This window comes from Numida meleagris, chromosome 27 (genome assembly GCF_002078875.1).
Source record: "Numida meleagris isolate 19003 breed g44 Domestic line chromosome 27, NumMel1.0, whole genome shotgun sequence".
NCBI lineage: Eukaryota > Metazoa > Chordata > Aves > Galliformes > Numididae > Numida > Numida meleagris.
This window is the reverse complement of record NC_034435.1, coordinates 783,589-803,955: the sequence shown is the minus strand read 5'-3', so window position 1 is coordinate 803,955 and position 20,367 is coordinate 783,589. Positions and strand designations below refer to the sequence as shown.

The 20,367-nt window shown below is 60.6% G+C and overlaps 4 protein-coding genes across 6 annotated transcripts; 1 reads left to right on the top strand and 3 right to left on the bottom strand.

The window, feature by feature from the left end:
* CD320 (CD320 molecule) lies at positions 79 to 5,183 on the bottom strand. The gene is made up of 3 exons (XM_021378567.1): positions 4,146 to 5,183; positions 3,774 to 3,938; positions 79 to 2,842 (listed from the first exon to the last, which is right to left on the bottom strand). The coding sequence occupies exons 1-3, from the start codon at positions 4,216 to 4,218 to the stop codon at positions 2,757 to 2,759; spliced, it is 324 nt and encodes a 107-aa protein (XP_021234242.1). The 5' UTR covers positions 4,219 to 5,183; the 3' UTR covers positions 79 to 2,756.
* On the bottom strand, positions 5,336 to 6,345 carry NDUFA7 (NADH:ubiquinone oxidoreductase subunit A7). Its single transcript, XM_021378566.1, has 4 exons — positions 6,201 to 6,345; positions 6,049 to 6,098; positions 5,757 to 5,906; positions 5,336 to 5,584 (listed from the first exon to the last, which is right to left on the bottom strand). Exons 1-4 carry the CDS (start codon positions 6,249 to 6,251, stop codon positions 5,488 to 5,490), a joined length of 348 nt encoding a protein of 115 aa, XP_021234241.1. The 5' UTR covers positions 6,252 to 6,345; the 3' UTR covers positions 5,336 to 5,487.
* On the top strand, positions 6,436 to 7,021 carry RPS28 (ribosomal protein S28). The gene is made up of 3 exons (XM_021378568.1): positions 6,436 to 6,545; positions 6,624 to 6,671; positions 6,748 to 7,021. Exons 1-3 carry the CDS (start codon positions 6,507 to 6,509, stop codon positions 6,868 to 6,870), a joined length of 210 nt encoding a protein of 69 aa, XP_021234243.1. The 5' UTR covers positions 6,436 to 6,506; the 3' UTR covers positions 6,871 to 7,021.
* Positions 8,556 to 18,042, bottom strand: KANK3 (KN motif and ankyrin repeat domains 3). 3 transcript variants are annotated; one of them, XM_021378564.1, is made up of 11 exons: positions 17,925 to 18,042; positions 14,558 to 14,632; positions 12,454 to 14,295; positions 12,286 to 12,385; positions 11,948 to 12,178; positions 11,416 to 11,503; positions 10,986 to 11,205; positions 10,746 to 10,888; positions 10,303 to 10,503; positions 10,115 to 10,213; positions 8,556 to 9,823 (listed from the first exon to the last, which is right to left on the bottom strand). In XM_021378564.1, exons 2-11 carry the CDS (start codon positions 14,592 to 14,594, stop codon positions 9,770 to 9,772), a joined length of 3,015 nt encoding a protein of 1,004 aa, XP_021234239.1. In that variant the 5' UTR covers positions 14,595 to 14,632; positions 17,925 to 18,042; the 3' UTR covers positions 8,556 to 9,769. The 3 variants fall into 3 exon arrangements, with proteins under 3 accessions (XP_021234239.1, XP_021234237.1, XP_021234238.1); XM_021378562.1 differs by having other exon boundaries at positions 8,556 to 9,826; positions 17,925 to 18,041; XM_021378563.1 differs by lacking the exon at positions 17,925 to 18,042 and adding an exon at positions 16,009 to 17,794 and having other exon boundaries at positions 8,556 to 9,826.

The following is a 20,367-nucleotide window of genomic DNA, read 5'->3' as shown; positions in this document are numbered from 1 at the left end:
CTGCAGACTTTGCACAAATGCATAAACCCAAGGAAAAAAACAAAAATGCAACAACAACAACGCAGGCAAATTCAGAAGTTGTTACCATCTCACGTTCTTTATTCTCCCATGGCATTCCCCAGCAGCTACCTCTACTTGTCCTTATGGAAACAGAGCCAAGGTCGTGCATACAACTTCTTGGTACTACAAGTTACCGGTGCTGCAACGTGCCAGCACTCCACACCTCATACAGAAGCCGGTCCCATGGGTTACAGCTGCACACTTACATGCTACACAAGAGCAGAAGGCTCCTGCTCTGAGGCCGATGGCAGCATTTGCTCAGCCTGCCAGCGCAGAGCAGCTTTGTATCTTCTGTGCTTACTGAGCACTTGGCAAGGAGCACATGGAACAGAGGTCAACGCTGAATTAGAGGCCCTGCTCAGTAATCTGCCCTGCTTTCAGCTGGGCCAGGATGGATGTTCTCCTTGGTGTCCGGTACAATGCTATGTTTTGGCTTTGGGGAAAAAAAGAATACTGCTAACATGCCGTGCTTCAGCTGGGCACTGGTCAGCAGGTGGTGAGCAACTCATTGTGCATCATTTGTTTTGTAAATATATAAATTTATATATATTTATAATTACCTTCCCCCCCTTTTCTATCATATTAAATAGCTTCCATCTTAACGCACAAGTTCTACTTTATGATTTTTTACAGTTCTCTCCCCCAACCCACAGGGAAGGAAGGGCTGCGTGGTGCTGAGCTGCTGCTGGGTCACAGCACAACTCCAACACTGTCAGTTCCACAAAGCGCACAGCACTGAGCCATGCAGAAACAACCACAGAGCAGAGCCAACAAAGCAGAGCGAACAGCATTCAGCCTAAGAAACTCATTATTGCAAGCTGAAAGCAAGAGACACCGAACACAAAACCTCCAGCAAAAGGAGGCTTAAGGAGAGCACATCTGATGTGCGTGGGTTCAGCGAGCTCTTGCTGAGAGGGGTGGAAGAATAGCACCTTCATGGAGAATTAAACCCTTAGGTTGAAGGCCACGGTGATAAGAAGCAGCATTAACAATCCTTGTAGGCAAAAGCAGTGAGAGAATTTCTGTCACCCTTAGGAGGGGTGATTTCACAGCACCAGGGAAGGTCCTGTCCTATTTCTAGTGCTACAGTGCCACGATCTTAGACTCGTTTCCAATGGGAGCATTCTAGTGTAACAGCAAACCAGATTCAAGAGCTTATGTCCAAATTCAGTCAGCTTCTGCGGTGAGCAGGAGGGAGAGCAGTCTAGTCCCATCTTACCACCTCACAGTGAAAGATCCCTGTTACAGGAAAGAAAAAACACATGGTTGTTGACTGTCCTCTTCCCATGAAATCTAGTTTTAACTTCTGTTTGTAAAAGGTCAAGGAAACCAACCCACAACAGGAAATTAGTGTCTTAGCATGAGTGCTCAGAGTCCTTGGCAGCAAAGGAAGGACACATGAGTACTGAAAGAAGCCAGCATCTTCTCAGAGTATGTCGTGCAGTGATCTCTGCAGTCAAAGAGCTCTCGTCTGGTAGAGAGGAAGGAAGGGAGGAGTTCTGCTGCTTCAGGGCAAACTGAAACCCCAGGTGTGTGGCTGACCAGCAGCAGGGAGAACTGGGAAAAGCTACCCAAGGGAAAAGCTCTGATGCTAGAAACAGAGGTCAAGAAGCATTGCTTCCTCACGCACACAGGGCACGTGAGGGGCAAAGAACTTACCTCTCAGGAGAATAAGTCTGCCTGGCCCTTGTCAGGCACCAGCTGCTCCCTGGATGCGTTTTCGAGACTGAAGATGTCAGACCTGCTTTTTGCTTTGGACTTGCCCCATGCAGCGATACCACCCACAGCTACCAGGCAGCTCAGGAGCACTAAGGAGAAGAGTGCATAAGCAGAGAACCACTCACTGCGCCTGGCCTGGGTATCAGCACCAGGCTCTGCTGCTTGTAGCATTAGTCAACAGAGATCAGCAGACTGAGGAATAATGGACAAAGAGCATGGAATTGTTAGTGCCACGCTGCATGGAGCAGGATGCCTTTCCAAGAGGAAGGCACGCTCCACCCACATCCAGGAACGATCAAGCCACGGTGCACAGCCTCCTCTAAGCCTCCATGCCCACAGAATGTAGCTACTGATAACCAGCCTGGAATCAGCATCACCAGGAGAGTGACTCACAGCCACCATGACCCAGTCAGATCAGGATCACTGAGGCTCTGGAATTCCCTCAGGCTAATTAAGGTGCAACGCTGCCAAACAATCAGTTCAATGTTGATCTGTACTCCACTATGGCACCTAGCACAAAATGCAGGGTATATATTTACATATCTATACATTATTGGTGTGATGATATGCCTTGTGTTGCATTCTAATTTAGCTTGAAAAGAGAGAGGAGAGGAAAAAAAGACGGGGGAGAGGAAAAGAGGTTTGGGGGGGGGGGTGGGAAGAGAGGAAATTCCAGATCACCACCCTCAGTTCCAGCACAGTCTCCGGCCTGGTAATAGTTGTGTGCTGGGTACACACCAGACCATTGAGTCATTGTCCTTTTTACTTCATGCAAAAAGGGTTTGTTTCGCAGACATACAAGTGGTTTGCACGTGAGGTGAGAGTAGGGGGACTTGCATTTGTGTGTATGTGGAAGGGCAGCATCAACTCCGTCCTCCAACTGAGACAAGGGTCACAGAGACCCAGTCCCTCACCACGGTGGTCATATAGGCATCTCTTGCAACAGGGAAACTTGCTCATACTCGTGCTTCTGAGTCTCACATACCTGCAACGATCAACATCCACATGCGGCCCTGATTCCTGGATGGCAGAGAGCGCCCAGGTGCAGGGACAGCTGAAGCCTCTGGGATGGGAAAAGCAAGAAGTCCATCAGGCTTCCCAGCCACCGCGCAGAGCAGCCTCCAGCCCAAACCCGAGCAGGCTCCCAGTTCACCTCAGGAGTGCCAGCAGGCCTGTATCAGCTGAAGCAAAGCCTTATCTGCTACTACTACGATTAGCCCACGCCACCAGCGAGAGCTGGGAAACTTTCCTCACCTCTCCCAGATAGGGAGGACTGTTAGGGTAGGAGGAGACAAAGGCAATAAATTAACCAACCAAGCTAGGTTAGAAGTGGATCTGAAGCAAGGCGGCTGCATCCGTTCTGCCCATAGGCCCAGGGAGCTCAGACCCCAAGGACAAGGGCTGCGAGGCAGCTGGCGCGCGCGCAGGGGAAGCAGGAACTTCAGAGCGCTTCCTGAGGAAGCCCTGCACAGGGGGAAGCAGGAGGTGGGGCTGCTCGGCATTTCCTCCGCTCAGATCTGCCAGGAGAGCCCAGGGTAAGGTGCGATGGGTGAGGCTGCTTCAGAGGGACCGAAAGCCGCACGGGAGGAAGGCTCTGGCCCTGTTAGCCAGCCCCAGCTCTTATCTTTATAACAGCGCTGTAAAACTGTTTCATCTCCCCGCGGGCTTTATGACAGCTGGGTGGCACCGCCGCGAGGAGACGCTGAACTGCGGGAAGGGGCCGCTGGAGGTGCCCCGGTCCGACCCCCCCGGCGGGTGCGCAGCAAAGCGTCCCGGGGGATGGGGAATGTCCGGAGGAGGAGCCCGCCCCGCCGCTGCGGGCAGCTCGTGCCGGGTCTGCACCTCGCAGCACAGAGCTCCCCGGGCTCCAGTGCCCCCGCCCCTGCCCGTCCTCCTGACCCCGCAGCTCAGATCCCTCTCGGCCTTCCCCAGGCTCCCAGCCCGTCCCCCCCCGCCAAACCGACGCCAGCCCCGGCAGGAGGGCCGCTCCGTACCTGTGCCGCGGGCGGTGGGCGCCGCGGGGCTCCCGCTCGGGTCGCAGCCCCACTCGTCCCGTTCATCGCTGCAGTCGGGGTGACCGTCGCAGAGCCACTCCAGCGGGGAGCAGACACTCTGAGGATCGCACTGGAACTGCTCGGGCGGGCAGGGCGTCAGGGAGCCTGCGGGGCGGGACGGGCTGAGCTGAGCGGAGCGGAGCGCAGCACTGAGGGGAACCCCGGGGAACCCCACCGCCCGCTCCCGGGGTGCGCGAGCACCAGCCAATGAGCGAGAGAGCCGCGGGCGGCACCAACCAATGAGAGCGAAGGGCGTGAGCGGGGACCCAATGAGGAGAGAGGACGGCGGGAGCCGCGGCCGCCTGCACTCACCGTTGCCGGGGATGGGGGTGGGCAGCGGGCCGGCCGCGCGCAGCAGCACGAGCACCGCCAGCAGCCGCGCCATGCCAGCAGCGGGACCTCCGCCGCGCGCCTATAAAGCGGGCCACGCGGGAGCAGGACGCATGCGTGCCGCTGCGCCCCTCGGCCAATGGGACGGCCTCGAGCCGGCGCGCGACCTTCAAAAGGCCCCGCCCCCTCCAGGAGGCCCCGCCCCCTCAGCGGGACATCGCGGCGCGGCTCTGGCTGGGGGGGAGCAGCGGGCAGTGTCACCGCGCGGCTGGCTGCTGCCCGAGCCCTCGCTCTGCCTGACCTTGACTGTTCCCGTGGACGGCAGACGAGGATCTGTTGAACCGCATGACGTTCTCCCGGGCTCACTGCTGGGCAGCATCCTGTCCCTCAGGAATGTCAACCGCGCCACACAGCTCGGTATCATCCCCAAACTCACGGAGAGCGCACTTGATCTCACTGTCAGCATCATCCGTGGAGATATTAAACAGCATCGGGCCCAGTACTCACCACTGAGGGACACCACTCATCAACGAAATTCACAGGTACCCACCCTGGAGGAGTGCGGGGCTGCTGTGAGAGCAGCACACCTCTCTGCAGGGCGCTCCGTGCTGGGCTGCAGGGCATGGCCTGCAGGGACCTGGCGCTGGCAGGGTGAGCATGGAGGGGCCTCTGCCACAGACAGACTGTTCTGCTTTTAAGAGTCATCTTGGGAAGTGACAGTAAGCAGCTGGATTCCTCTAAACCACGCCAAATGTCTCAAGGTGCTTGGTGTGCTATGAGGACAGGCTCCAGAGCAAAATCTGAATCAACCATTTCTAATAAATCACAGCTTTATGGGTGCAACAGCAGAATGAACTGACGGATGCTAAACCCATGCAGAGCAGGACTCTGAGGCTGCTGAGAGCTAAGCAGTGCTACGGGCTGGATAACAGATATCTCGTACCAGAACATAAGAGCACCAGGTGTTTTGCTCAGTTCTGTCCGTTAGAGATATCCCAGCTATGTTTCCAGGTCTCCTCTTGCAGGAGATTATATCACAGACATCTCATAAATGTGCCAAGCCCACACTCAAATTAGTACATCATCCTATTACCTTCTCCTGAAATAACTTCACACCTAAAACAGCATTAAAGAACAATTTCAGTAATTCAAACAGAACAGACAAAATGAGAGAATATCCACAACTTTGAGTATATTTATTAGTTGTGTGTGCAAATATGTCCTGTATAGCATCTTTGTAGGTAAATCCACTGCAGGGTTACCATTAGAGTGCTGCTTTTTAACAAACCAAGATCTGTACGTCCAGCCTTGTCACGCTCATTTCTCACAAATAGGGCTGGTCTTTTGAGATTTCCCACTTCTTAAGCACTGGCCCTGGTGTCACTGGCTTTTTGTCAGCTGTTGTCACCGCTGAACTCGAACTAGGGTAGAAAAAGGAAAACACAAGAGACTGTAATAAAGAAAAGCAAAAACAATCAGATCAGCATTCTTTTAATGTGTGAAAGCTGCCAGCACTGCCTGTTAGAAAAACTCTGCTTTGGTCCAAAGCGCACGAGGCTCAGACCCGCACTGTGTGGAGGAGCTCTCACCTACCTGCTGCCCTGGGCCCCTGCAGCGAGCGTTTTCAGCCCCGAGGCGACCACGATGGGTGGGGCTGCCTCCCGGCGCCCGTCCCGCGTGCAGTAATAGTTGTCAGCGAACTTGTGGCTGGGGCCCACCGGGAGCCGGGGCGGCGGCTGCGTCCTGCAAAGGTTTGAGAGCTTCAGCACAGGGGCTGCTGCCAGCGAGCCTCAACACCGCTAGGTTAAAAGGCAGACCCGGGGAGCGGCAGCGCCCTACCGCCCCAGCGGCCGAGGAACGGCCCCGGGACGCAGCCCAGCGATACCTCTTGGAGATCTCCGTGTAACGCAGCGCCAGCTTGGACTGGAGGTCCCGCTGCAAAGCAAGGCGAGACCGTCTCAGGGGGCGGCCACCTCACCGCGGCCGCCGGAGCTCGCCAGCGGGACGCGCGTTGCCGCGGGCCGGACCCACCCTTACCCCCGCCAGGAAGTTACGGAGCCGCTGGATGAGGCGAGTGGCCGTCGCCATCTTGGCTGTTGTGAAGGGCAGCGAGGGGCGGGGAGGGAGAGCGCGGCGCACGCTGGGTCTCGCGAGACTTGGGGATACATAACGAGAGGCCGCGCGGAGGGAGAGCGTGGAGTATTCTTGATCTCGCGAGACTTGGACGTACGTAAAATGAGGCTGTGCGGCGGGAGAGCGCGGGGTTTGATGGATCTCGCGAGATTTGGCGCTATATAAAGAGGAGCAGGGCGGCCCCTCCCCCTTCCTGCCCTTAGAGCCGCCATGGACACGAGCCGCGTGCAGCCCATCAAGCTGGCCAGGGTGAGGGCGCGGGGCCGCGGGGCTGTCCGTGGGCGGGGGATGATGACCGGGAACTGACGCGCTGCTCTGTGTCCGCAGGTGACCAAGGTGCTGGGCCGGACTGGCTCCCAGGGGCAGTGCACGCAGGTGAGCGGGGCTCCTGGGCCGGGCCGTGGGGCTGCTGGGCCGGGCCGGGCCGCCCTGACGCTTCGCTTCGCCGCAGGTGCGCGTGGAGTTCATGGACGACACGAGCCGCTCCATCATCCGCAACGTGAAGGGGCCGGTGCGCGAGGGCGACGTCCTCACCCTGCTCGAGTCGGAACGCGAGGCCCGGCGGCTGCGCTGAGCGGTGAGCGCTGCCCCCAGCTGCCCGGCCGGGCCGCGCACCGCGCTGCTGCTGGGTGCCAGGTGCTGGAGCCCCACTGCGTGGGTTGGGAGCAGCCGGCATGGAGAGGAGCGTGGCGTTCGTGTTCACACAATAAATGTCTTTTCCAGTAGTCTTTTGCCCTAGACTTCCTTTTTGAATGCGTTACCTTCAAAGCATTTCTTTGGTTTTGGGTTCACCAGAAAGACGAAAGCGTGCTCGTGTTACTGTGGTTGCACGTAATGCCTTCATCTTGATATTGCCCTGTTCTTGCTTTTTTGTTAATTTGTTATTTAAAGCAAAACTAGCTTGGTTTTGATTACAGCAACCTTGTTTCTGAGCATTCTACTTAATGTTTCTTTGTATGTACCCAGCAGAGAGGTACTGCAATGCTTGCAGTCCTCACATAGGATTTTGTTACAATTTGAAAGTCAGTTTACTAGCCTGTGTAGTTGCTGCCTGCTGCCTCAGCCCTTGTGCCCTCAGTAAGCAATTCCATCAGTGCTGCTATAAATACAGCTCCTTGCAGTCTTTCCTGCCAGTCACCCACAGAGAGCGAGTGTTCATCTCTCTTCTTCAAGGTGTCAATAAATTAATGTCAGTTCTTTCAGCTTTCTTTTCTACCACAAGATCAGCCAGAAGTTTATTGTTTTAGGCCACTAAATAAAGGTAGAAGTAGGACAAAGTGTTAAGAATCAGTCTGAAAACTGTCATGGTTCAGGAGCTGTTTTTAAGCACTCTGTCCCTGTGACAGATTGATGTTTTCTACCAGGTGGCAGCGATGATTGCGATGTGTTTTAACTGAGTCAGGGCTGTGGCTGATAACTGTGGTTTTTATCGTGTGGTTTGTCTATGGGAGGCTTTGTCTTCCTTCAGTGTCCTGAACCTTATTAAGGCCCTTCAGTGACAGGGAATAAATTTTGAGCTTCCAAAGGATGAGGGGAGCACTTGCAGAACTGAATGTTCAAATCACTGTACTTAGGATTGTCAGGTATGTGCATGTGCTGTTGCTTTATCTGATTCTTGATTCCTCTTTGTCCCTTTAATTTCAGATCATAGGGTGAGCCTGCCTTCCCTTGGTTCTTGTGACACAGCAGAGATCTCCAGGGCTAGCTCTCAGTGCAAGGAGAAGCCTGCTGTGAGTTCACTTATCTGGCTGCTTTTCATTCCCAGCATAGCTTTGGCAGTGACAGAGGAATGTGGTGTGTTTGGGCAGGCAGCAGAGCAGAGCTGCCAGCTGTGCTGCTGAGTGACACAAGGCATCAGCTGCGAGCGAGTGGCCAGGTGGACGTGCATATGTAGTGAGTGGGGTAGCTCGGAGCAGCTGTAGCCCTCTCCAGTTGTCTCTGTGTGGTCACTGTACCATTCTGCCCTGCAAGGACCTTGCATCCTCACTGTGCTCCATTACAGTGCAGCTGAACATTATCAGTGCCAGGGCAAACCAGGGAGCGAAGGGCTGCACCTGGTCTCAATGTTATGCTCGGTTCTGTGAAGTGAGACAGGTCAGAAGCCACCACCTCACAGGACCTGAATGCAGGTTTCATTTTTTTTTGTTCAGCTGGAAGAAAAAACATCACGGATGGATTTAGCCAGTTCAGAAGCCTGCAGGGAGTGGGTTGGAATGCTCGGGGCCAGGGCGGCTCCCAGACAAAGAGGCAGGAGACTGCTGATGGTCTCTGTAATATCTCAAAATAACTTTAAATTTTATTTAAAAATAAACATCAGTATTAAAATGTCAGTAAACAGACCTGTGAAACAAAAGCAGTGAGTGTGGAGTACATACAGAGCGGTGTGCTAGAGAGTGGCTGTAAGCATCGTATAGTAACTTCAGTGCAAAGCTGAAACGGGGCGAGAACAGCGGCGTGCTGCCCAGGGCAGCTCTGCTGGGAGCACTTCCCAGCTGGTGGGATGGCTCAGAGCAGGCCTCTGCTGTGAGCCTCAGTGGAGGAAGAGGAGCCAAGGGGTGGCAGTGGGGGCTGCAGCATCGCTTACCTTTGTGCAAGTCAGAGCAGGGCCTGCTTCACATGCAAAAGCCTTCTTGTTTTGTTTGCTCCCATTCTCATCCTTACCTTGTCTGTTCCCACCCTGCCTGGTGCATACACACTTGCACACACATGTTCCTACATACGTGTCCATCTCTGCAGGCCCTAGGCTTTCTCTGAGCTCTTCTTGCTAATCTCTATTCCTGGAACTAGCAGCCACCCTCCTCCCCTTGGGGAAGGGAAGGAAGTGGACTTCTGAAGGCGGTGAGAGCCCCTGGACAGTTGTTGGCCGTGGAACTTGTAACATGGGAAATGCTTGCAGGGTGACTTTCATCTTGCTGTGGCTCCTGGCGTAGGCTGGGCAGCCTCAGTCCCTAAATGCAGCTGTGGGTCTCATCTCTCTTCTGTCAGCTCGGCTGCAGCCCTGAGCACCCAGTTTTGGCTCCCATTAAGCAAATCAAATCATGGAGTGATTTGATGTTCAACTTTTTTTATATGTATGCTAAGCAACATATATTTTTTCTTTTGTGTGCATGTGTTAGAGAAGAGCCAGGTTTTCGCTGGGAAAGGAAATGCCAGAAAAGACGAGCACATATTTCAGTCTGGAAATGCTCCTGTGGCCGTGAGTCAGCTGCTCCATGTCCCCTCTCCCACTGCTGCTGCTCGCCCTCCCACAGCCCTGCTCCCCCTCGCCGGCCCTGTGGTGCTCCTGCAGCTGCAGTGGAACACTTCCTGCAGTGAGGCCCAGGGACAGTGCCTACTCTGTCGATGGGAGATAGAAAACATCCGCAGCCTCAGGGAGCAATTCAGCACGCGAAGGAGCAGCAGGAGAAGGGACATAAGTGACAGCCCAGCTCTGATGGTGGCCAGCTGGCACACAGCCGGATCCAAAGGTCATCCTAATTTGGCTTCTTTGGGCTCCCAGGGCTCTTGGTCCCTGTTGTTGATGTCCCCTGCTGCAGAGAGGGAGCAGAGTCACTAAATGCCACCAGAGACCCCTCCTGTGGCTCCTGGTTGGGGCCAGCCAGGCTGGTCCCCTGCCACCAAGGGTGTGCTGAGCATCTGGCACCTGTGGGACACTGCTCTTGCCTCCACAGTGTCTTCCTTGGGTACCATCAGTTGCTCTCACTTGTGTCACAGCCCCATTCCACTCCCTGTGCCACCTGCCCACCAGGTATGCCCTGTTGGTGGTGCAGTGCCACCTCTGTGTCCCTTGCAAGGAATGAGGGGGCTGCAGCACTCACCTGTGGCTGTGCCTTTGTCCCATTGAGGTGGGCATACAGGAGCACTGCGATGTTGCTGTGTCCTGCCTCCAGCGCAATGGTGACAGCATTGTTGCCATCCTAAGGAAGACAGAAGAGCAGTTGGGAGAGATTTGGGTTTGTGTCTGGGTGTGGGTGAGCGTGCTTGGGCCCTGGCAGCAATGCCTTACACTGTCCACAATGGAGACGTCGCAGGTGGGCTGAGCCAGCAGCAGCTTCACGGTCTCCACGCGGCCGTGCTCGCAGGCACACATGAGCGCAGTTGAGCCCTCCTCATCCTGCAGGTTCACATCGGCTCCGCAGGCCAGCAGGGCTTCCACCATCTCCTGCCGTCCGTGGCTGACAGCCAGCATCAGTGCGGTCTGGCCAGCCTGTGACACGAGGGACGCTGCCAGGATGGTCCAACCCCAGCTGGGCCACCCGCTTGCCCCACTGCTGTCCCCAGTGCCCACGTGGGCTCTGAGCACCTCCTTGCCTGATGTCAGATGGAGAGAGTTCCTGATATGATGCCCTCCCCATGTATTGGCCCCTTGGGATGGGCTCAGGAGGTGAGCATGGTGCCGGGAGCCACTCGCAGGGGGTTGGGACATGGTGGCCCCCACCCCACACCAACCTGGCTGGCCTTGGCGTTGACATTGCCCATGCTGAAGAGCCTCCTGACCACGTTCATGTCATCCTCCTGCTCCACGGCTGCCAGAGCTGCCAGCATGAGGGCCGTGTAGCCGGCTTTGTTCTGGTGGTCCACATTGCACACCCCTGTGGGGACGGGCAGAGGAAGGCTTTAGGGTGCTGCTCCCAGGGCATCCCTGCAGTGGGGACGTTTCTGGGGCCATGCAGATCCAGGGGCACCCACCTGTGTCCAGCAGCAGCCGCACGATGTGGAAGTTGGAGTGGGAGACGCTGTAGTGCAGGGCTGTGTTGCCGTTCCCGTCGGCCAGGTTGACCACGTGGGCCAAGAGGGCTGGTGAGAGCTCGGCAAAGGCCAGGAGGTGGTTGGCAACCGTGTCGGGGATGGATGACTTCTGGCTGGACAGACGGAACCACTCCTGCAGGACCAGGCTGCTGCTGGTGAGCTGTGGGCAGCGAGTGGGGCTGAGCCTCTGCGTGGCAGGGAGGCAGGACCCCACAACCTAGCCCCGTGCAGGGACAGCCCTGAGTCTACGTGGGATTTTGGGATATCTGGGCCATGCTTTGGGAGAAAAGTGCTGATGTGGGCATTGCTGGCCCATCTTTGGGGAGGGCTGGCCCGGTGGTGCCCGTCCCAGTTGTAGCACCCGACTCACCGCCTCCTTGCTCTTGGTGGCTGTGGGGTGGCCCAGGTGGGTCTTGACAATGAGGCAGGCCTCCCGCATCCTGGGGCTCAGCTCGAACCTGGGGGGCACAAGGGTGGCTATGGCACCAACAGCAAGGAGCCCCTGCCCCCCCACCCCCCCCCAAGCCCTGAGGTTTTCCTCCTCTCCCCAGTTCCTCGTACTCCCCCAGAGAACGTCCCCATTGCTGGAGCCCTCCTCCCAGTTCTGTGGCCATGCCCCTGGGGGGGTCCAGCCTGCCAAACGCAGCCTTATACGGACATGCTCAGACACTGATCTGCCCATTTTTAGGCTGAATTTTTTCCCTTTGTTAAAAAATGCCTTTTTTTTTTTTTTTTTCTTCCCATCACTCCTGTAGAAAAGAGGCAGCTGCAGCCTCGTTCTCAGGGTTTCCTTAGCAGACCGGTGACGCAGGAACAACTTTTCCTGCCCAATGCTTTCTGCAGGAGGTGAGCGTGTTTTTCCCATCAGCAGGACCGGAGCGCGGTGCAGGCGCAGCACTTACTTCTCCTTCACCTCGGGGGGCTCCGGCGGGGCCATGCTGGCTCCCTCACCCTCCTGCTCCCTGCTCAGCTCGCACTGGCTGTCCCCATCCGCAGCATCCTCTTCTTCCTCCTCCGAGGTGTCGGTGCCCCCTGGCTCCTCACTGTCAGAGCTGTCAGCTGAAGCCTTTTCGGAGGAGCTGTCTCCTTCCTCCTCCTCCTCCTCCTCCTCCTCGCTGGATGTGCTCTCATACCTGTGCAGAAAGAGGGGCTCAGTGGCTGCACCGACCGGGTGCCCCCCACTGCCCCATGGTTGAGGGAGGGGGCAGCCCCCAGCACCACGGGGACCCCGGGCACGTACTCCCCGTTCAGCACGCCCACAAACTGCAGGCTCTTCTTGCTGCCCTCAGCCTCGCTCCGGGGAGGTCCATCCCGCTTCTTCATGATGGACTTCAGGGCTCCTGCAGCACAGAAATGGGATCAGGGCCCGGCGAGTTGGGGGGCACCCCAAGCCCCCACCCCAACTCACTGGCCGCAGGGCTGGGGGCCGCTCTGCCTTCCTGTGCCAGCTCCTGGCCACCATCCTCCATCTCTGCTGAGGGGGCCACAGGATGCGTGGCAGCCCCTGTTGCTTCCAGCACTGCTGCACACTGCGGTGCCGGGGCAGTGGGACTGCTTGGGGGGGGCTGCTGGCATCCGGCATCACACGCACCGGGCTCCACCTGCTCACAGGCTGGGACAGCAGGGCCTGGATCGACAGAGCCTGTGTTGGTGGGACCTGCATCGGTGGGGCCCACGTTGGTAGGATGTGGATCAGTGGGGCCTGTATCAGCAGGGCCTCCACTGGTGAGGCCCATGTTGGCAGGGCCTGCACCAGTGGGGCCTGCATCGGCGGGGCCCACGTCGGCCTGGCTGCCTTTGTCTTCATGGCCCACAGCCACATCGGGCCCGACAGCCACGTCCTGCCCGTGGGGCCGGCAGCTGACCCCAACGCAGGCGGTTTGCGGGGAGCACCCCACAGCCGCGTCCGCCGTCTCCATGGGCTCTCCGGCCGCCCGGCTCTGCGTGGCCACCGCCGCCTCCACCAGCGCCTCAGCCACCTGCGGCCTGGCCGTCACCTCCTTGTCCACGCAGCTGCGGGGCTGGCGGGCGCACACCTCCATGCGCAGCTCCTCCAGCTCGCGCGTGGCCTCCTGCAGGTGCCCCTCCATCAGGGCGATCACGTCCTTCTGGTGCCCCACCGTCTGCTGCAGCAGTTCCAGCTCCCGCTCTGCCTCGGGGGCCAGGCCCAGCGAGGACTCCAGCACCCACACGGCCACGTCCCGGCGCTCCCGCCCGTCTGGCACGTCACTGCCCGCCTGCTGCGATCGGTAGTAGAAGACAGCGTCGCTCATGGCCCGCTCCTCGCCCACCGCCACGGAGCGGCACAGCCTCTCTGCAGCCCTGGGCCTGGCAGCCATGCCTTTGCCCGGCACGCTGCGGCCGCCCCGCTCCGGCACAGCCAGCTTCTCCGTCAGCTTCCTCAGCTCCACAATCTTGCTCGCTCGTCCCTTCGCCAGCTCCACTTCACCCTCCAGCTCTGCTTGGGTCTGCTCCTCGCTCCCACCGGTTTGATCCAACACCTTGCCGGGCTCTGCCGACAGCTTCTCCATCAGCTTCGCCTTCTCCCGCTGCAGCTCGCAGATCTGCATCTCCAGCAGTGGGATGGTTTTCACCTGCTCCTCCAACTCCCGCAGTTGCCGCAGGGCCGCGGCCATCTGCTCCCGCACGTGCTGCAGCGGGGCGGCCCCGAGCCCTGCGGCTGGGGTGCTGCGCCCTGAGCTGCCGGGGCTCATCCGCACGGAGCCCGGCTGGCCCTCGCACCCTGCTGGCACCCATGGGTGCGCCTGGCTCGGGGCGCCTGGCTGTGAGTGGCTCTGCTCCTGCTCCAGCCTCCTGCTCGTCTCCAGCAAGGTCTTCTCCACCTGTGGGTTTCTCGCCAGGCACTTGCGGGCAGGAGGTGGGAGCAGCCGCACCGCGGGCGGCGGGGACGTGGGGAGCGAGGTTTGCTTGCCGGGGTGCTCGGGGACCGCCCGGCCGTGCGGGGACAGCAGCAGCGCACTCCTCCCATCCTCACTGAGCGTGGAGGCCAGGGACTCGGTGGAGGTCCAGCCGCTGGCATGGCTGCTGGGGCTGCGCAGTGTGCCGGGCTGCAGCCGGGTCCCTTTTGCCCTGCGCGGCAGCGGCACTTTCTTGAGCGTTTGGCCGCTTTCAATGTCATCGACGTATTTCAGGAAATCCAGGTCCAAGAGGAAGCCATAGGGGGTTTCCACCGAGTACGAGCTCTTCTCGCCATCGTCCTGGTCCCTGTACAAGAACGGGCCCCCGAGATCTGCAAGGCAAGCAGAGAAGCTCAGGCAGCGGCCTGACAGAGGCAGGAGGGCTCTTCCGCTGCGCTGTACTGGGATGCTGCTGGAGGAGATGTGGTGGATCGCCCCTCCCTGGCACCCACAGTGTCATCAGGTGCTGCAGGACTCTGCTCTGGTTTGTAGTCAGTGCTGGGATGAGGAAACCCATCAGGATGGGTTGGCTCAACCCTGATCCTCCTGGTGGAGCCTCCCCCCAGTCCCCACATGCAGCTCCGGTCCCTTTACCTGGCAGGTTCTGGTTCAGGTGTGCGGGCTGAGCCATCTTCTCCCTGCGACAGTGCCGAGCAGGGGACCATCAACCTGAAACAACAGCGGGGCCCTGTGCTGCGAAACACTGCGATCCGGCCCAACCCCACCAACCCCACACCGCTCCCCTGGCCGGGGTACCCCAGCCCCAAAGCTGCGCCACATCTCTGCAGCCATGCTCCGACTCTGGCTGGGTCCCTCCCGGTGCCTGTGGGCTGGGGCTGCTCCCAGGGATTGTTTGTACATTTAAGGAATGCTTTGCAGCCTGGGCTGGCCGCGCTGCCAGCTCTGAGGGTGCAAAAAGCCATGAGTCAGAGCGGGGAGAAGGAGCAGGGCACTGAGCCTTCAGGCAGCGAGAAATCTGCCCAGAATCTTGCAAACTAATGCTTTGCAAAGCCACACGGCCACCGGCAGCTCCCAGCACCCATCGCTGCTATGCACTATGTTTCCCACCCGGCTGGGGGCTGCTCAGTGCCCCCAGGAGGAACCGGGCTGCTTTCCCCGATGAAACCACAGGAGAAGGCGCGGCGGGGGGGGATGAAATGGGAGCCTGGCTTTCCCAGGAGCCAGGCACGCGCAGGCTGGGTGGGAGCCAGCGGGATGCCCGCCCGCCCACGAGCCTGGCACTCAGCATAAGGAGCAACGAGAATTAGTGTTTCCCTTCCCTGCAGGAAAAAGGCACAAAAAGGGACCGGGCCATTCCTGTGAACCCTACAAGAGGCGAGGGAAGGGAAATGGCAGCGTGGGCTGTGCTCCAGGGCTGAGCTCACAGCCGAGGAAGCTGGCGGCTGCCACTGCTCAGCCCCAACCTGCCGCAGCATCTGGGCACGGGGCAGTGGGAACAGTGCTGCCGGGTGGGAAACGGCCGCGCCACAGCGATCCCTGTGCTGGGAAGGGCCCATTCCAAGTTTCCCTGACCCATCGCAGGCAGCACTCGTCCCTCAGTGACGTCCCCAGGGCTCAGGGGCTGCATGCATCCATCCCCACACCTTGGGGGCCATGCTCCAGGCATTTCAGTCCCTGCAGCCCCACGAAAGCCACACAGAGAGGAGCCCCAACCCTCCAAGCTGAAGCGCATCCCCTCCTCGCTGAGCTGGGGAAGTGGTTGTTTTCCTCCCTGCAGGTCATTAAGCAGCGCCGAGGCCAGAATAAACTTCCCCTGAGCACCGCTGTGAATCGAGCGGGAGGAAGAGGGAGAGCAACAGGAACGGCCGCACGGCCCCGGCGCTCCCTTCCGCCGTGCGACCGGGAATTGTCCTGGCTGGGGCCACGCCAGGAACAGCTCTGGCCCCGCTCCAGCCCCACTCCGGCCCCACGAGAGCCGTGCACCGCGACGCTTCCCGCACGGCTCAGGGCACAGTGCCCTTTCTCAGCGCTGCTCCACACCGCTGACCCTGTGTGTGCCCTCTGATGCCGACAGCTGCACCCACCTGTGCCAGAGGACAGGAGAGCATCAGCTCAGGTCTGAGGATGAGAAGCGGAGGCGGACAGAGGTGGCACAATGTAGCACAGAGAGGGTTAAATCTCTGCCGTCACCTGCCGGGCTTGGCTGCACAAAGCCAGCCTTGTCCCCTCATCCCGCGGCCGCCAGCGCCGTGGCACTGCTTCAAAGAGCGGCCGCTCTCCATGTCCTGGTGGGAGGACCGCAGCGGTGGCTTTGTTGCTGCAGGCGGAGTCTGGGCGCGGGGCACGGGGCTGGGCAATGCCGGCTGTGCCCACACCACACTGGGCACCCCCTGCTCCCCAGCGCTCTGCTCGAGGCACCGCTCCAACCCTGCATCCTTCAGAAGCTGAAGCATCACTTCTGGCCCTGGCATTTCCCCAGGCAGGAGCAGAGTGGGGCCAGGCCCGGCCCGGGTGTGCCATCCATGGGGGCTGCAGCGGGGCGATGGCCGGGGCCGGACACACTGACAGCACTCTGCAACCTTCCTCCGAGCCAAACACTGAGGTCATGAGGAATGTGAGAAGAACAGAGTCCAGAGCAGCCCTGGCCACTTCAGCTTGATTTATCTCCGCAGACACGTTTCCCTCGAAGCTGCGCGCAGTGATAAGCCCCAAATCCCAAAGTTAAAGGGAAAGCACTGAGCACAGACAGCTTCCTCCGCAGCAGGAGGGCCGGAGCTGCCAGCACCCCGCCGTGATTTGGGATCCTCGCTCAGAGCCATTTGGTGACACGTCTGCACGTCCCCGCGATGCCACCAGCGCTGCGGTGGGATGGGTTTTGGCCGGGGCCAGATGCTCACCACCGCTCCCCCCGCCCCAAAGAAAGGGGACAACCAGCTCAGCCCACACCTCGTGCCACCGCGCTGTCCCCACCACCCGCTTGGCCGCGCCGCCGGTCCTGTATCCACAGCACACCCCCACCAGCACCTCCCACCAACAGCTCCCAGTTCCTTTGGGGCTGGTGACAACGTGTGGGGATGATGAGCAGCTGGGGGCCGCCCTGCAGCTGGGGGGGCTGAACACATGCTGGGTGCCCGGGAACAGCTGTGGGTTCCCCGAGGGCTGAGCCCTCTCCATCTGGGAGCGCTATGAGCTCCACTGCACCCCACGTGGCTGCAGCAGCCCCGGGGTCCCACTGCACTCCCAAGTCCCCATCACCATGAGGTTCCCCAAAGAACCCCCAGCACCCCAGGGAGCTCCACAGCACCCCCAGTTCTCCAGGTCCCCATCACCATGGGGTGCCACATAGCGCACTACTTCTGTGGATCTCCGACGCCATGGGGTGCCCCACAGCACCCCCACGTCCCCAGCATCCCAGGGAACCCCAGAGCACCCCCAGCTCTCTGAGTCCCTGATACCATGGGGTGCCCCACAGCACCCCCAGATCCCCATCACCACAGGGAGCCCCGCAGCACCCCCAGCTCTCCGGGTCTCCAGCACCATATTGTGTCACAGCTCCGTGGGTTCCCATCACCATGGGGTTCCCCACAGCACCCTCAGGCCTCCAGCATCCCAGGGAACACCACAGCACCCCCAGCTCTCCACGTCCCCGGCACCTTGGGGGGGTCCTGCAGCACCCCCAGGTCTCAGTCACCATGAGGTGCCCCGCAGCACCCCACTTCTGTGTCTCCCCGGCACCACGGGGCGCCCCACAACACTTCCAGATCCCCATCACCATGAGGAGCCTAAGACGCCCCGAGAACTCTCTTTTCCCACCCCAGAGCCGCGGGGCCTGGTCCTGCCCGACGGAACGCAGCCCCCGCTCCGGCCCCGCTCCGCGTCCCGCCCGCCCGCGATGCCCGGGGCCGCCCCACCCCTCCGCGGTCCCGGCGGCTCCGACGCGGCCCCGTCCCGCAGCTCAAGCCGAGCCCCCCCTCCCTCCCGCCGCTCCCGCAGCCCTCACCTCGGGTCCGGGCCGGGCGCGGGGCTGCAGCCCTACGCGGGGCCGCTCGGGGCCCGGCGGCTGTAGGTCGGGGCCCGGCGGGGCGGGCCGGCAGCGGGGCCGGGGCGGGGCGGGGGCGGGCGCGGAGCCCTTTCCCTTTCCCTCCCAGCACGATCCATCCCGAACCCTCGGGTGTTTTTCCAGCGCTCTTCCGTAACGCGGCTCGCGGGAAGAGCGGCACTGCTGGAAAGGGCGGTTGTGCCAAAAATGGTGGATTTCTGAGCCGGGAACGCCGCGGCTGAGCCGAGCGGAGCTCTGCGGTCCCCGGTCCCGGATTTGCGTTCCCGGGAGCAGCCGTCGGGGCAAGAAGTTCTGCCCCCCAGCGGGTTTTCAGTTCATAGAAAACATGGAACCACTTTTTTAACCCAGAACTGCGGCTCACAGAACGCCTTTCCCTGCGAACCCGCCCCTCTGCTCCCTGCCAGCTCTGCCTGTTCCGGTACGCGCGGCCGTGCCTCAGTTTCCCCATCGTGACAGCAGCAGCGCTCCCAAATCCGCCGTGTCCCCGCCGTCGGCTGCTGCTGGTGCTGGCCCGGGGCAGGACCGCGTGCAGCGTCACTCCCTCCGGCTCCGTGTTACCCCCTGCCATGTCCCCGTGCCGTGTGTCACCCCGTGTGCCCTCCTGTCCCCGGGCTGCCCTGCCGGTCCCATGCAGGTGCCCTCTCTGATCTCGCCGGCTGCTGGCTGTTATCTCGGGCGATGCCCGCGGGGGAGGCCGGGCTGCTCTTTTGTGGCCGCTCTTCCAGCCCGGCCCTATCCGTGCTGGGGGAACGCCGCGCAGCCTCGCCGTGCCGGGTTTGCTTTGGCCGGAGGCCAACGGCACCGGGGGGGACCGGCCCCTTCCTGCCGTTACACGGCCATAAACGCGCCCCAAAGGTGGGGATGCTCCAGGCAGCGCTTCCCAGGACCTCCGGCCTCCGAGGGGGCCATCCCTGTCCCTGTCCCTGTCCTTGCCCTGCAGTGGTCGGACAGACCCGGGCACCGCGATGGGGTGGGAGCGGAGGGATGGAGCCCCAGCACAGCTCGGGGAACCCCTTCCCAGCGCCAAGCAGCACCAGCGGGGAGAGGGCACGTGAAGAGCGGTGGGAGACCCGCGTCCCCATCGCAGCCCCAGGGGGTGACCTCAGCTCGGCTTTACTCACTCATTTCCCGTCACCCCGCAGCGCGGGACTGGGGAGGGAGCGCACCAGGAGCACAACGCGGCCTCAGAACGCCCTCGTGCCCTTAGCAGCCAGGAAGGATCCCAGCCGCCCGCAAGCATCTCTCCATCTCCATCGGGAACCATTCCCGGCCGCTTCCCACCCCCCTCGCCTCCCCCACCCCATCCCTCGGGCTCTCGGCATCCGCCCCGCGCTTGACATTTCCAGCAGCGCTCTCCCAGACCCTCCCCTGCCCTCGGCGGGGCCGCACAGCTCCTCCATTGACGGCGGCAGAAAAGCCGCATCTGTTCCCAGCGCACAATCGGGGCCATTGACGGCAGCGGGGCCTCGGGGCCGACAATCCTTTTCCCACCGCTTCCTCTCCGGGGGCCGTTCCGCATCCCGCGTTACGGGACCGCGTCCCTCCTCCCGCGCGGGGCAAGGGCGCGGGATCGGTCCCGTGCTGCTCTCCCCGGCCCCTCGGCCTCCGGGGGCGGCTCCGAGCGGAGCTCCGGGCGCGGCCGGGAGGGGGCGGCGGAGGACCGGGGAGAGCGGCGACGGCGGGGGGAGCGGGGGTGGGGAGTGCGGGTGGGTGCGTGGGGAGGGTGCGTGAGTGGGTGCTGCAGAGGGGTGGGGCAGGGGGGATGCATGGGGTGGATGCATGGGGTGGGTGCTGCAGGGGGGTGGAGGAGGTGGGTACTGACGGGGGTGTGTGGGGTGCGTGCGTGGGGCGGGTGTTGCACGGGGGTGCGTGGGGCGGATGCATGGGTGGGTGCTGCAGGGGTGTGATGGAGGGAGGTATGTTGGGGTGCATGCATGAGATAGATGCTGTAGGGGGGTGCGTGGGGTGGGTGCTGCAGGGGGGTGCTGCAGAGGGGTGCACGGGGTGTGTGCATGTGGTGGTTGTTGCGGGGGGTGCAAGGGGTGGATGCTGCAGGGATATTCATGGAATGGATGTGTGGGGTATGTGCATGGGATGGGTGCTGCAGGGGGGTACGTGGGGGTGGATGCATGGGGTGAGGGCTGCAGAGGGTACTTGGGGTGACAAGGGTGCATGCATGGGATGGATGCATGGGGTGGGTCCTGCAGGGGCGTACATGGAATGGATGCAAAGAGTGCGTGTGTGGGATGGGTGCTCCAGAGGGGTACATGGAGTAGGTCATGAGAGATTAGTGCTGAAAGTGATGGCACAGAATGGATGCTGGAAGTGGGTGCAGGGTTGGTAGAGGTGAGAGGGTACATTGCATGGGAACCTGGGATGGGTG

Coding starts and splice junctions, on each gene's coding strand:
- RPS28 (XM_021378568.1), top strand. CDS start 6,507: ATGGACACGAGCCGCGTGCAGCCCATCAAGCTGGCCAGG. Junction 6,546..6,623: donor AGCCCATCAAGCTGGCCAGG/GTGAGGGCGCGG, acceptor CTGTGTCCGCAG/GTGACCAAGGTGCTGGGCCG. Junction 6,672..6,747: donor CCCAGGGGCAGTGCACGCAG/GTGAGCGGGGCT, acceptor GCTTCGCCGCAG/GTGCGCGTGGAGTTCATGGA.
- NDUFA7 (XM_021378566.1), bottom strand. CDS start 6,251: ATGGCGACGGCCACTCGCCTCATCCAGCGGCTCCGTAACTTCCTGGCG. Junction 6,099..6,200: donor TCCGTAACTTCCTGGCGGGG/GTAAGGGTGGGT, acceptor CTTGCTTTGCAG/CGGGACCTCCAGTCCAAGCT. Junction 5,907..6,048: donor TACACGGAGATCTCCAAGAG/GTATCGCTGGGC, acceptor AAACCTTTGCAG/GACGCAGCCGCCGCCCCGGC.
- CD320 (XM_021378567.1), bottom strand. CDS start 4,218: ATGGCGCGGCTGCTGGCGGTGCTCGTGCTGCTGCGCGCGGCCGGCCCG. Junction 3,939..4,145: donor CACCCCCATCCCCGGCAACG/GTGAGTGCAGGC, acceptor CCCGCCCCGCAG/GCTCCCTGACGCCCTGCCCG. Junction 2,843..3,773: donor GCCCACCGCCCGCGGCACAG/GTACGGAGCGGC, acceptor TTCCCATCCCAG/AGGCTTCAGCTGTCCCTGCA.
- KANK3 (XM_021378562.1), bottom strand. CDS start 14,594: ATGGCTCAGCCCGCACACCTGAACCAGAACCTGCCAG. Junction 10,504..10,745: donor TCAACGCCAAGGCCAGCCAG/GTTGGTGTGGGG, acceptor CTCGTGTCACAG/GCTGGCCAGACCGCACTGAT. Junction 10,214..10,302: donor ACGTCTCCATTGTGGACAGT/GTAAGGCATTGC, acceptor TGTCTTCCTTAG/GATGGCAACAATGCTGTCAC.